Genomic DNA, 15006 nt, shown 5'->3' on the forward strand with positions numbered 1-15006 from the left:
TAACCTTTTCTGTGTAAATTTATATCCAATATTATTTATAACTTCATGTTGTCATGACAATGTAATACCAGAAAGCCCTGTAATCATTTATCACACTATAATGATGTAGAATAGAGATTTTATGACACTAAAATCATGTTAACATGTGCATTGTTTACGTCTTTTAGTTATACTTTTGAAACAGTGTGTATTTTAATCTTTATGGATTGGCATCATTCACTTCCATTGTAAGTAGCCGAGTTCGGAATAGCATACTACCTTCATAAATATACTGTAGATATGGTAGAAATAGTTAAAGTAATATGGGTAGTATGCTATTCCGAACTCAGCCACTGCCTTTCTGTAACTGTGATTTAAAAAAAAAAAGATTTATAAATGAGGGACGAGTCTATTATTATTATTTTCACAAATGCTATCGAATGAGTTTATCAAATTAACTGATGTATGAATAGCCTCCTGTTAGGTTCAAATTAAATTGGTAAGATTGACTGTCCCTGTTTAGCTGAAGCAGCCTCTTTAGCTTTAACAAACTAATTATATGCCTTGCTGTGTCAAGCTTTATAGTGAGTAATCAAATTAGTTGCATTAACATTTTTAGCAGTAGTTCCACCCAGTGGTGTAGTAGTGTCTGAAGAGGTGGGCATACTGTGAATTTATGAAGGATACATTTTTGTTTTTTTTCATTTTGATAATATTTATATATTGGCTGTTGTAATTATAGTCCCACATGAACCTACAAAATGTATATCAGGGTAAGTTTCTTGATGGCATGGTGTACAGTTCACTACTAAGAAACATGGTATGGTAACTTGATGTTAAATATGTATTTAAATTAAATACATATTAGGTGCCATTAATGTTTCTTTCAGTAGGCTACTACAAAAATTGTTAGTACTTTATAATTACGACTTGGATCACGTGACGCCATGCGAGGAACAGACGTGTGAGCGACGAGCTCTGTGCACTTTGCTAGTTTTTTAATTATTTTCATGTTATCATCCGGTGAGATTCGATACACCTAGTTACATATTTGTTCTTTGAGGTAAACATGGCAAAGAAGTCAAAATCCTTGAGCTCTGGAGACATTAAAAGACACTTACGTGCTCAAGCTGAAACCTCTGATTTGGATGGTGCGGTGGGAGAGATTCAACAGCAACTGTCCAACATGTTTGTGATGCTGACGAAGGTTGTTGCTGACTTGGAGGATCTCGCTGTAATACGTCGATCGATTACGGCAATGGAAACAAAATTCTCTGAGTTGGTAACAAGAGTGGCAGATGTTGAGAAACGGATCGATTATCTGGAGTCATCGGAAAGGGAATTATCCGCTAATCCACTCGTGATCAAAATAGACTTGTAAAACATTTTGGAAAAACTGTAAGATCTCGAAAATAGGAGCCGAAGAAATAATGTACGGATTGTTGGAATTCCTGAGCATGAAGAAGGCAGAGATATGGTGAAATTCCAAGATGAGCTCTTCCTGAGTCTGCTCGACATAACAGGCCATAAGCTGGAAATCGAGCGAGCTCACAGAGTCCCAGCTCGCAGATCTGCTGAGGGGGACAGGCCCCGATCAATTCTGGCCAAATTTTTGAGATCAACCGATAAAGATCTTGTGTTGCGCGAGGCAAGGAGCAAAGGAAAGCTTTCTTGGAAGAATCACAATATTTTCTTGTTCCCGGATTTTGCGAATTCGACAAGAGAGAAATGCAATTGATTCAAGGAGTGTAAGAAACTCTTGCATCAATGGAAGATCGCTTTTGCACTGATGTTTCCGTCTAAACTGAGAATAGATATGAAGGATGACCGCAAAGTATTTACATGTCCCAAACAAGCACTGTCCTTCATAAATACATTGGAATGAGTAAGCAATTTGGTGTTTCTCATGTGAGTGGATTGATTCGCTGAACATACACTCGACTGTCTGAGGAAGCTGGGCGCCATTTTTGTTTCTGTTTATGTTGGTTCCGCCTAGTGGCTGGAGTTTGTTTTGTGGAATAACACTTCTCCTTCAAGAAACTTTTGCATTGATGGAAGATCGCATTTGCACTGGGGTTCCTGGCCAGATTGAGAGTGGATACTGAGGATGGCCGCAAAATATCTACATGCCCACACAAAAGATGTATTTTATAAAGTTGACGGACTGAGTAAATCATGATGTATTTTTCATGCGGCCTCCGAGTGAATTTGATGCTTGACCATCCGAGGAACCTGGACGCCTGTTTTGTTTCTTTTTCGCTGGTTTCGCCTAGCGGCTGGAATAACACTGCTTCACGACAGTTGTGGATGAATCTGTTCTTTCCTTGTGCTCATGCCTCCTGTTGGCTGGAATTTGTTTTGTGGAGTATTTTTGTGGGACATTGGAATGATTACGTCATCTGCTGCACTCATAAACAGCCAGCTCACTGAACACTTGTTTGTCTGTCCTTGGGGAACCTTCGAGACAGTTCTGTGAATGAATCTACAAGTTCTTTGTGTTTATTCTACCTATTGGCTGAGGTTTGTTTACAAAGTATTTTCTGTTATGTAATTTTGCCTTACAAAATTTGTGCAGAAGCACCGGACTTGAGCAATCCGATGGCAAAGTTGTCACGGGGGCTCTCGTAGGCATACATGGACCTTTTGAGTTTAGAGGGATTGACGCCGGTTGGCGCTGTCGTGCGCGGGATTAATACGGACGTTTTTCTTTTTTCTGTTTGTTTGGTTTGGGGGGGAGTTCGGGGTTTGATTGTTGCACTAATGTTGGAATGCGGTCTGTATAATCTTGTTTTTGACACAATTTATTTTGTCTATTATATAAAAATGTCAAATGTTAATATGAGTGAGTTATCTTTCTCCACATGGAATGTAAATGGGTTGGGGCACCCCATAAAAAGAAGGAAGATTTTTTCTTTTCTTAAGCATAAGAAATGTGATATAATGTTTCTTCAAGAAACGCATCTTTCCCCGCAGGAAGCTGAAAAAATAGGGAAGACATGGGGTGGGCATGTTTTCTTTAGTGCTGGCTCAAGTAAGAGTAGGGGAGTCATTACATAAGTAAACATCTACAATTAAAATCTCGCAAACAGATTAAAGATTAGGGAGAATCATTATTGTTTTAGCAGAAATTCAGGCGCAAAGGTTGGTTTTGGCTAATATTTACGCACCTAACATTGATGATCAGGGCTTATTGATCTTGAAGGGATGTTGCAAGCCGCTGGCACCCCTCATGATATAATATTGGGAGGAGACTTTAATCTTTTGATGGACTCAGTCCTTGATCATAGTGAAGCAAAAGTGTGTAAGCCTCCTAGAGCAACACTGACACTTCAGAGAATGTGTAAAAATCTTGGTCTTGCAGATATTTGGTGATTTTTGAACCCATCTGGTAGGGACTGTACATTTTTTCATCAGTCCATAAGATTTATTCTAGAATAGATTTTATATATATATAAAATATATATATATAAGTCCCTCATTTCATCTGTTGTTGATTGCTCAATTGGAAACATCTTTGTCTCAGATCACGCCCTGGTGAATTTAGAGATGTTGCCACATATGGAGAAAAAAAAATTCCCTGTTGCAAAATCCTGATTTCCAACAAACGTTAAAGATTGAAATCAATGTTTATATGGAGACCAACTGGTCCTCAGTATCTTCTGTGGGTGTGGCTTAGGAGGCACTTAAAGTGGTTCTTAGGGGTCGGATCATACACTATGCCTCATTCACCAAAAAATCCAAAGAACGAGAACTCGTGGAGCTAGAAGGGAATATTAAAAGTGCCGTTATTCGTCTCTGACCCTACTAGATCTATGCCTTGCCTCCACAGAATTATTAATTCCTTTTCCAAGTTCTCAGGATACAAAGTAAATTGGTCTAAATCCGAAGCTTTGGCTCTGACAGCGTACTGTCCAGTAACGGCCTTCCAGACGGGCGCCTTCCAGTGGCCCAAACAGGGCATTAAGTATTTGGGGATTTTATTCCCAGCAAATTTGTCTGTTTAGTTAGAGTTAAATTTGACCCTTTAATAAAAAGGTTTTCGAGCGATGTGGACAGGTGGGCTTCATTACATTTATCGATGATTGGGAAGGTTAATGTTATTAAAATGAATTGTATTCCAAAATTCAACTACCTGCTACAGTCACTCCCTATAGATGTCCCCCTCTCTTATTTCAAGCAATCTGATAGCATAGTGAAGTCCTTCATTTGGAATGGTAAATGTCCCAGACTACATTTCAACAGATTACATAGGCCGATTGACAAAGGTGGGCTAGGCCTACCCAAGATCTTGTTTCACATGCTCTGTACTGTTTTTGGAGGTAGCACACCCCCCTAAAGCGGCAGATACTTTGGGAGAGGTGATTACTGCTTTTGGAAAAGGTCATGAGGCATCAGTGTATTACTCCCTCCTAATTCAGAGTCTGGTGGATGGAGCTTTAACTTCTATCAAGAGATTATGGAAGAAAGATTTGAACTTGGTATTGGAGGATGGACTAGGATTCTAAAAAATGTCAAGTCTGCATCTAGAGATGCAAGGGTTCACCTTATGCAATTTAAGATTTTACATAGATTTTATTGGACCCCCTCTAGATTATATAGACACACCCACCTGCTGGCGATGCCAATCAGAAGTTGGAGACACAACCCATGTTTTTTGGGGATGTGTTAAGATCCAAGATTTTTGGTTAAAGGTTCAGAATTATTTGTGTGACATTTTGGGCACTCAAATTTTACTTTGCCCCAGACTTTGTATTTTGGGCAATGGGGCAGTTATAAATTTGGGGGACAAATATATAAAGAATTGGATTCTGACTAGCATGATGATTGGCAGACAAACTGTTGGTGTTGGAAGTTGGACGGAGCGCCACCATTTCTGGAGGGGTGTGCGGAGATGGGGAGGGTGGCGGCTTTTGAGGAGATGACAGATAGAAGGCTGGGATTGGGGGACTTGTTTTTCAGGAAGTGGGGTATGTATTTGGTGGTTTTGGGGGACTCTCGGGGAAGTGATGAGGAGAGAGAAGTTTAGTTTAACAATGTATGTTTATTATATATATTATTTATTTATTTATTTATTTGTGTGTGTGTGTGTATTATTTTATGTGACCATAAAATTGGGGTTAGGTGGGGTTGGTGTTTGGGGAGGGATATTAGTGAGGGTTAAAATTTAACCCTTCGGTGTGTATGTGTTGTGTTTTTCTCTGTTGTGTTATTTTCTTTGAATCAATAAAAAGGTTAATTACAAAATACTTTATAATTACTCTAATTAATAAACTAATACATAAATAATACGCAATAAACTGTTAAGCATTGTATAGCTAATATGAGTGTAGTAATGTTCACGTTAACACGATATCTTGTATTACCATATATATCCTACATAAGAATTAATGGTTAGTTGTTTTATATGAAATATGAAATTATTTGATATCACGAGAAAAAGGCACTACTGACAGAAGTAAAATGCAAATATATATATATATATATAGCTGCAAGCAGCAATTAATGGGGTTCAAGCCTTTAAGGTCCTTTAAGTACATATGTAACAGATATTAAGTATTAATTAGACTGTCTGTTTGCAACTAAAACAATGATAAAATGCATTCATTTTCAGAAACATCAGGTTAGGTAGCACAGAGATGTGGTACTTTTTTACATTTCTGACTGATTTTTTCATGTGCCCTCAGATTGACCTCCTACATAAGTGTTGATGAATTTGGTGATGATATCTCATTCCGTTCAAGAGTTTTAACCATTGAAGAAAAAGTGGCCACCCCCACTTTGTATGTTTTGCCATATTGTTGCAACGGTGCATCGAATGTTCAAACTTTTTTTGATAATTATTAAGACTGGGACTCCAGAGAACCTTTCTGCATTGATTTGGTTCTGATCGGGTGAACGGCCTAGGACTAGTTAAAATAGCTGCTACAATTTGATTGGTCAATGGCGGCCATGTTTTTCAAGATATGTGACTGTCCGCATAGAACTTGATGGCAACTTGGACAAAGACACTGCATGTAAAATGTCAAGTCGATCGGACCAATGGTTTCATAACTAGAGCCATTTTTATATTTTTAATTATTATAGCGCCACCAAGAGGCAAAGATATGCAATTTTTATGTGTGTCTTCAGAATGACCCCATACATATGTCTACCAAATTTGGTGATGAAAAATCATTCCGTTTATGAGTAAGAACCGTTTTAGTTAAAGTGGCCACGGCCCCACGTTTTTCGAAAATCGAAAGTTCAAACTTTTTTTGATAATTATTAATATTAGGACTCCAGAGAATCTTTCTGCTCTGGTTTGGTTCCGATCAGGCGAATGGCCTAGGACTAGTTTGAAGAAGTAGTTTTGTTAAATAATATAAAATCTTTAATTAACTATTTGATTCACACCAATGGTTCTTGAGGCAAAGTTGATCAGAAAGAGGAGGTCTATCATATGATATGAATAACATATTTGTTTGTGAAAGACAGCTGTATATACATCGATTTACATGCATTTAAAATGCAATAGTTCTTTCCGGTGGCCACTTTTTTCACATTTTGCACAGACCTCTCAGGCCAAGAGACAAATAGGTCTACCATACTTCATTTCAATATGTTTTTTACCCTTGTCAAATAGCTGCTAAAAGCTGATTGGTCGATGGCGGCCATGTTTCTCAAGATATGCAACTGTCCTTATAAATCTTGATGGCACCTTGGACAAACACACTGCATGAAAAATTTCAAGTCGATCGGACCAACGGTTCCATAGTTAGAGACATTTTTAGTTTTTTAATTATTATAGCACCACCAAGAGGCAGAGGTGTGAAAGATTTTGTGTGTCCTCAGAACTACTCAATACATACGTGTACCAAATTTGGTGATAATATCTCAATCTGTTCCAAAGTTATAACCATTTTAATAAAAGTGGCTACACCCACTACGTACGTTTTGGCATACAGTTTGACATTAAATCAAAAGTTAAAAATTCCTTTGATAACTTTTCATATTGGGACTCTGCTGAACCTTTCTGCACTGGTTTGGTTCCGATTGGGGAACCCCAAATTGGCCGGAGCTTAAAAGATTTACCATTTTTCTATTTTTCTATTTTGAGTAATTGTCCAAAATGTTTTTGTTTTTTTTTATAATTTTTTTTTTTTTATGTTTAAATGTTTTTAAGGGCCGATTCCAGGTGTATGGCTAGCCAGCCGGAGTACTACCGTTCCTGAAAGTTTCAAGTGTCTATGCCTTACGGTTTGGTCTGCACGATCAGTTTTAGGGCAGAAAAATTATAATAAAAATCCTGACAAAAACAATAGGGTTTCTAGCCCTTAAGGCTTGAACCTCTAAAAACATTTGATATAATTATGGGACACAGTTGTCCAATATCTGCGAAGAGCATCAAAACTAGCACGTGTACAATAAAATGCAGTATTTTCACAAAGTTTAATTGCATAAGTTACATTTAAATGTATATTACGTTTAGCAGGGAAATAAAATAATAACACAAATTATGGTTACTCCATGGATGCTTGTGCATTAGCATTAGACATTGGAAATATCCAATCGCATCTGAAATGAACGTTCTGATTGGTGGATCAGCTTAGTCGGACTGTCTATCTTGCGTGTGCCATCAGTTGCGCTCCCGCCTCCCGCTGCTCTGTGTGTGTTTAGAGAGAATCTCTGTACACACAATTCACTCAACGGTGCTGCGGCATGGCGTTAGTAGATTGAAAAAGTTCCAGGTCAAAAGCCTACTCGTTGCTCTGGCGGCCATACTTATCATCACTTATTTTAGGTGGTCATATGCAAAATCCTAAGAAAGATAGGTGAGCATACGGCGTATGCCTCTGTATGCCCTAGACTACACTACTGGCTTCCACCTCATGACATTCTAGCAGAGCAAAGTTTACAAATTGCTAAGCTGCTGTCATATTCACCCAATTAAAAGTTATTCCACACAAAACATTTTTTTTTACACAAACAGCACGAGCTGTAGGCAGGCTGATTGTCAGATGCGTTTTTTTCACTCCCTTTTGACAGGAAATAAACAGCCCTGATCTTCGGCTGTTTTTAAAGAATCGGCCAATGTCCACTATTGCAGTTCAAGGGTTTCACTGAGAGACTAGAAAACAAGGATGGCGTCAGGTTCATTCTTGCATATTTTTGGGGAACTTTTAATTTGATCCTCACATGTTAGTCCACTTGCTGACGATAATGGAATTTTGGTCAGATACAAGCTATTTTCTCTGTGTAAAAAATTTACAAAATATATCAAATGGATACATAAATATATACCCAATATACAGTATGTGTAAATAGACATTGTCAATGTAAGCTGTAGGCAAGGCAGTTCACTAAGTTTGCAACAGCTAATAGTTGTGGCTGGAGCAACTGTGTATTTTAATGATTATCTGTGTATCTACGTATTTGAGTGAGTATCTACCATTTTGAATGAGTATCTGGGAACAGGTGAATCGCCCATGCATGGCAGTCATATGCAAAGGACTCTTGCCTTCTATATTCTGAAAATAAAACAAGAGTTAAGTGACATTTTTTTTTTTTTAAGAAAGACCATCTGCTTGTCTTAGAGTAGTTTATGTGGAACATCAGACCTGCAAGTTAACATCTGTCCCATTATTGATCAGCAGCTCGAAACACAGCAGTCCATCAGTGGAGACAGCAGACAGGTGCAGTGGTGTGCAGCCACGCATGTTTGTCTGGTTAACACTGGCACCACAGCTGACCAGCTCACTGGCTACAGTATCTTGCCCAGCGTAACAAACCATATGAAGAGCAGTGTTACCAAACACATCAGCTTCGTCAATCTGACAGGAGCAATTAAAGACAACACAAACATTTGAAGTCAATTCATATTTGTTTGTATTCATACATAGACTCCTCCTAATTTCTTCACTGTGACAGGGTGGGCAAATTTCAGATGCACTTTATTTTACAGTATGTGTACTTTCAGTATACTTACAGTGTACCTACCAAAGAAAGTACTGAGTAATATTAGGTAACTACATGTATTTAATATGGGTTAAGGTTAGGGTTGGGGTTAGGTTTATGGTTAGGGTTAGTACCTATACTGTAGTTGTTGTAATTATATAGTACGTAAATGTTGAACAGTACTGTAAAATAAAGTGCTACACAAATTTTTTTATCAGCCAGAAGACACTGCTGACATGTAAATGTGGATAAAAGTGTTAATTTTTCAGGTTTCTGACTTAAGTTATTTTTGCAGCTGAATTTCAGTAAATGACCTTATTGGAAGGGAGGAAGTTTTCACTTCTGAAAGAGAATGTTTGTTTATACATAATCTTAAGCTCTTTTATCTAAAAATCAAGGACAATTTTATTTCTCAATATTTCATTGCAATGTAATAACTTTTTCAGTTTGGACCCACTTGACTAAAAATGTAATTATGAAAGACATCTTCATCTGAATGCTTTTGCTTAAATTAACCAGAATTTTTATTTTTTCTCTCTCTCTCTCTCTCTCTCTCTTCTCTCTCTTTCTCTCTTCCTCCTCTCGTCCTTCCCAGGTTCCCAGGAGGCAGGGAAGACCAACCGGCAGCAGAAGGAGGGGGGGGGTAAGTCAGGCCGGAGGTTTTCCCCGGCCTGAATCGGGCGGTGGGGGTATGTGACGAGGAGGAGGGCCAGGGCGTGAGGATGCAAGCCCGGCACTGAGTTGCCCAATCAGCGGGAGAGAGATAAAGGAGGAGCCGGGAACGCCAGAAAGAGAGAGAGCGAGAGAGACGCATGTTGTGTGTGTTTGTCAATTTGTCATTATGTTTCAGTTCAGCGTTTTATGTTGTAATTAAAGTCCTGTTGATTGTAAATGTTGAACAGGACTGTAAAATAAAGTGCTACACAAATTTTTTATCAGCCAGAAGACACTGCTGACATGTAAATGTGGATAAAAGTGTTAATTTTTCAGGTTTCTGACTTAAGTCATTTTTGCAGCTGAATTTCAGTAAATGACCTTATTGGAAGGGAGGAAGTTTTCACTTCTGAAAGAGAATGTTTGTTTATACATAATCTTAAGCTCTTTTATCTAAAAATCAAGGACAATTTTATTTCTCAATATTTCATTGCAATGTAATAACTTTTTCTGCCTCTGAAAAACATTATTTTCTGATGATGTTATCAAAGTCACATTATGTTTCCTTTATGTTATTTTTTGAACAACAAAGGTCTGATCACCATTCACTTGCATTGTATGGACCTACAGAGCTGAGATATTTTTCTAAAAATCTTTATTTGTGAAATAATGAAGAAAAACATTCATACACATCTGGGATGGCATGAGATTAACTGATGAGAGAATTTAAATTTTTGGGTGAGCTATCCCTTAAAGCAATCTTTGTTTTAGAACTACTAAATATATTTTAATATATTTTCAGGTAAAACAGCTAAGTGATGATTACACATGTCTGGATGTGGTTCCTCACCTCTGCCTCATGTCTCAGAAGGTACTGCACCAATTCAGTGTGTCCACTAAAAGCAGCCACATGTAGAGGAGTAAAACCATCCTTATCCCTGCAGGATACATCAGCACCACACGATACCAAGAGCATCACAACCTCCAGATGTCCTGACCATCAGACACATTTAAGTCAAAACAGAACAACATACCAGGAAAATGAAAGATATTTTGAGTAGGAATATATGTACTAGTGCACAGTTTGGACCCACTTGACTAAAAATGTAATTATGAAAGACATCTTCATCTGAATGCTTTTGCTTAAATTAACCAGAATTTGTATTTTCTCTCTCTCTCTCTCTCTCTCTCTCTCTCTCTCTCTCTCTCTCTTTCTCTCTTCCTCCTCTCGTCCTTCCCAGGTTCCCAGGAGGCAGGGAAGACCAACCGGCAGCAGAAGGAGGGGGGGGTAAATCAGGCCGGAGGTTTTCCCCGGCCTGAATCGGGCGGTGGGGGTATGTGACGAGGAGGAGGGCCAGGGCGTGAGGATGCAAGCCCGGCACTGAGTTGCCCAATCAGCGGGAGAGAGATAAAGGAGGAGCCGGGAACGCCAGAAAGAGAGAGAGCGAGAGAGACGCATGTGGCCGTTGTGTGTGTGTGTCAATTTGTCATTATGTTTCAGTTCAGCGTTTTATGTTGTAATTAAAGTCCTGTTGATTGTTAATCCAGTTCCTGCTTCCTCCTTTCCCTAATGAACAAGAGGCTTGTCTGCCACAATTTTTTTAGATTTTTATTTTTTTTTAATTAACAATTTTTATTGATTCCAATGATAAATCCAATAAACATAACAGGAAACAAGGAATCACATTACATAAACCTAAACCCTTCCCTCTGAACATACCCACCCTCCACACCCAACACAAACACACACACCCCAGTGGCCTGACATCAAACCAATAATGACACACAAAATAAACAATAAATTAACAGACAGTATTCAGTAAAAAATGAAAAAATAAAAATAAAGAAATAAGAAAAAATAAAAACAATCAGAACGCACACAAACATTCACAAATACCCATCTCCCTCCACCTTCTTCCCCCGAGAGCCCTCCACAAAATCCAAATACCTACCCCATATTTTATTAAATAATCCCGTGTTGCCCAGCCTGCTACAAACCATCCCCTCAAAAGCCACCACCCTGCCCAACTCCACACACCACTCCACAAACGAGGGCGCTCCAGCTGATTTCCATCCTCTAAGGATGACTTGACTTCCGATCATGACACCAGCCAGGACCCAATTCTTCATGAACCCATCTCCTACATCAATGACCGCCCCATCGCCTAGAACACAGAGCCTGGGGCAAAATGAAACCTGAGCAGCCAACACCTCACAAATAAAATTCTGAACCCTCAACCAAAAATCTTGAATCTTTTCACAACCCCCAAAAACATGGGTTATGTCCCCATCTTCTGATTAGCATCGCCAACAGGTGGGTGTGTCTTTGAGACCAAGTCTATACAATCTAGAGGGGGTCCAATAGAATCAATGTAAAATCTTAAATTGCATCAGACTTGCATCTCTAGATGTAGACTTGATGTTTTTTGGAATCCTAGCCCACAATCCCTCCTCCAATACCAAATTTAAATCTTTCTCCCATACTCTCTTAAGAGAAGTTGAAGCTCTGTCACCCAGACTCTGAATTAACAGGGAATAATACACTGATGCCATATGACTTTTTCCAAAGGCAGTAATCACCACTTCCAGAGTATCTGCCACTTTAGGGCGTGTGTGCTACTCCCAAAACAGTGCAGAGCAGGTGGCGCAGCTGTAAATACCTACAGAATTGAGATCTGGGAATCCCAAATTGTTGAATCAAATTTTCAAAAGATCTCAATACTCCACTCTCATACAGGTCACCGAGTGTATTAACCCCCCTCATACTTAGGATGGGGACGTAGTAATACATAGTTTAGGGTTCAGCCATAAGCTCGAAGCAACATTTTTTTTTTTTTTTTAAGACTTTAATCTTTTATGGTCTTTAGTCGATTATACCACATGACATTTTTTTTTTTTTTCGTAATTAACATTTTTATTGATTCATATGTATATGACAGTAGAAAAAAACTGAACACATATATAAATTTTACATTTAAACCCTACTAATACAATCCCACCCTGACCCCTAACGAACACCCCTGTGGTCCCACATAACACACAATAAAAAAGAAATACAAATAAAAAAGAAATATATATATATATATATATATATATACAGGTGCATCTCAATAAATTAGAATGTCATGGAAAAGTTCATTTATTTCAGTAATTCAACTCAAATTGTGAAACTCGTGTATTAAATACATTCAATGCACACAGACTGAAGTAGTTTAAGTCTTTTGTTCTTTTAATTGTGATGATTATGGCTCACATTTAACAAAAACCCACCAATTCACTATCTCAAAAAATTAGAATATGGTGACATGCCAATCAGCTAATCAACTCAAAACACCTGCAAAGGTTTCCTGAGCCTTCAAAATGGTCTCTCAGTTTGGTTCACTAGGCTACACAATCACGGTGCTGACTGCTGATCTGACAGTTGACCAGAAGACAATCATTGACACCCTTCACAAGGAGGGTAAGCCACAAACATTCATTGCCAAAGAAGCTGGCTGTTCACAGAGTGCTGTATCCAAGCATGTTAACAGAAAGTTGAGTGGAAGGAAAAAGTGTGGAAGAAAAAGATGCAAAACCAACCGAGAGAACCGCAGCCTTATGAGGATTGTCAAGCAAAATCGATTCAAGAATTTGGGTGAACTTCACAAGGAATGGACTGAGGCTGGGGTCAAGGCATCAAGAGCCACCACACACAGACATGTCAAGGAATTTGGCTACAGTTGTCGTATTCCTCTTGTCAAGCCACTCCTGAACCACAGACAACGTCAGAGGTGTCTTACCTGGGCTAAGGAGAAGAAGAACTGGACTGTTGCCCAGTGTTCCAAAGTCCTCTTTTCAGATGAGAGCAAGTTTTGTATTTCATTTGGAAACCAAGGTCCTAGAGTTTGGAGGAAGGGTGGAGAAGCTCATAGCCCAAGTTGCTTGAAGTCCAGTGTTAAGTTTCCACAGTCTGTGATGATTTGGGGTGCAATGTCATCTGCTGGTGTTGGTCCATTGTGTTTTTTGAAAACCAAAGTCACTGCACCCGTTTACCAAGAAATTTTGGAGCACTTCATGCTTCCTTCTGCTGACCAGCTTTTTAAAGATGCTGATTTCATTTTCCAGCAGGATTTGGCACCTGCCCACACTGCCAAAAGCACCAAAAGTTGGTTAAATGACCATGGTGTTGGTGTGCTTGACTGGCCAGCAAACTCACCAGACCTGAACCCCGTAGAGAATCTATGGGGTATTGTCAAGAGGAAAATGAGAAACAAGAGACCAAAAAATGCAGATGAGCTGAAGGCCACTGTCAAAGAAACCTGGGCTTCCATACCACCTCAGCAGTGCCCCAAACTGATCACCTCCATGCCACGCCGAATTGAGGCAGTAATTAAAGCAAAAGGAGCCCCTACCAAGTATTGAGTACATATACAGTAAATGAACATACTTTCCAGAAGGCCAACAATTCACTAAAAATGATTTTTTTATTGGTCTTATGATGTATTCTAATTTTTTGAGATAGTGAATTGGTGGGTTTTTGTTAAATGTGAGCCAAAATCATCACAATTAAAAGAACCAAAGACTTAAACTACTTCAGTCTGTGTGCATTGAATTTATTTAATACACAAGTTTCACAATTTGAGTTGAATTACTGAAATAAATGAACTTTTCCACGACATTCTAATTTATTGAGATGCACCTGTATATATATATATATATATATATACATGTACATACATACATACACATCCACATACATAAAATAAAATATATATATATATATATATATATATATACACACATACATACACAAATAAAAAAATAAAATAATAATAAACATACATGATTAAACTAAACTACACTCTCCACATCCCCTCCCCGAGAGTCCCCCAAATAAACTAAATATTTGCCCCATTTTTTAGCAAATAAGTCCCAAAACCCCAGCCTTCTACTTACCGCCTCTTCAAATGCAGCTACCCTCCCCATTTCCACCCACTCCGAAAAAGAGGGTGCTCCACTTGACTTCCAACACCTTAAAATTACTTGCCTGCCAATCATGAGACTGGTCATAACCCAATTTTTTATGTGATTATCCCCTAAATGCATGACCGCCCCATCACCCAAAATACAGAGTCTGGGACAGAGCAAAACCTGAGTGTTCAAAACGTCACACAAATACCTCTGAACCCTCAACCAAAACTCCTGGATCCTAACACACCCCCAAAAGACATGGGTAGTGTCTCCAACTTCTGACTGGCATCGCCAGCAAGTGGGTGTGTCGTTAAGACCAAGCCTATATAATCTAGAGGGGGTCCAATAAAATCTATGTGAAATCTTAAATTGCATAAGGCGAACCCTTGCATCTCTAGATACAGACTTGACATTTTTAAGAATATTAGTCCACACTCCACCCTCCAATTCCAAATTCAAATCTTTTTCCCATACTCTCTTGAGAGAAGT

The 15006-nt window shown here is 38.7% G+C and overlaps 1 protein-coding gene across 4 annotated transcripts in view; it reads right to left on the reverse strand.

The window, feature by feature from the left end:
* Positions 1–15006, reverse strand: part of LOC127428309 (serine/threonine-protein phosphatase 6 regulatory ankyrin repeat subunit C-like) — a 135452-nt gene that overhangs the window by 86151 nt on the left and 34295 nt on the right. For all 4 annotated transcript variants that reach the window (XR_007895074.1, XM_051676600.1, XM_051676599.1 and 1 more), the window contains exons 7-9: positions 10418–10560; positions 8577–8789; positions 8408–8486 (exon numbers count right to left, since the gene is read on the reverse strand). Coding sequence is in view for 3 of the 4 variants with exons in the window: in XM_051676600.1 (XP_051532560.1) it covers positions 8408–8486; positions 8577–8789; positions 10418–10560 (435 nt within the window). In the remaining variant the exon portion in view is untranslated. The remainder of the gene's footprint in view (positions 1–8407; positions 8487–8576; positions 8790–10417; positions 10561–15006) is intronic.

Source organism: Myxocyprinus asiaticus, chromosome 37 (genome assembly GCF_019703515.2).
Source record: "Myxocyprinus asiaticus isolate MX2 ecotype Aquarium Trade chromosome 37, UBuf_Myxa_2, whole genome shotgun sequence".
Classification (NCBI taxonomy): domain Eukaryota; kingdom Metazoa; phylum Chordata; class Actinopteri; order Cypriniformes; family Catostomidae; genus Myxocyprinus; species Myxocyprinus asiaticus.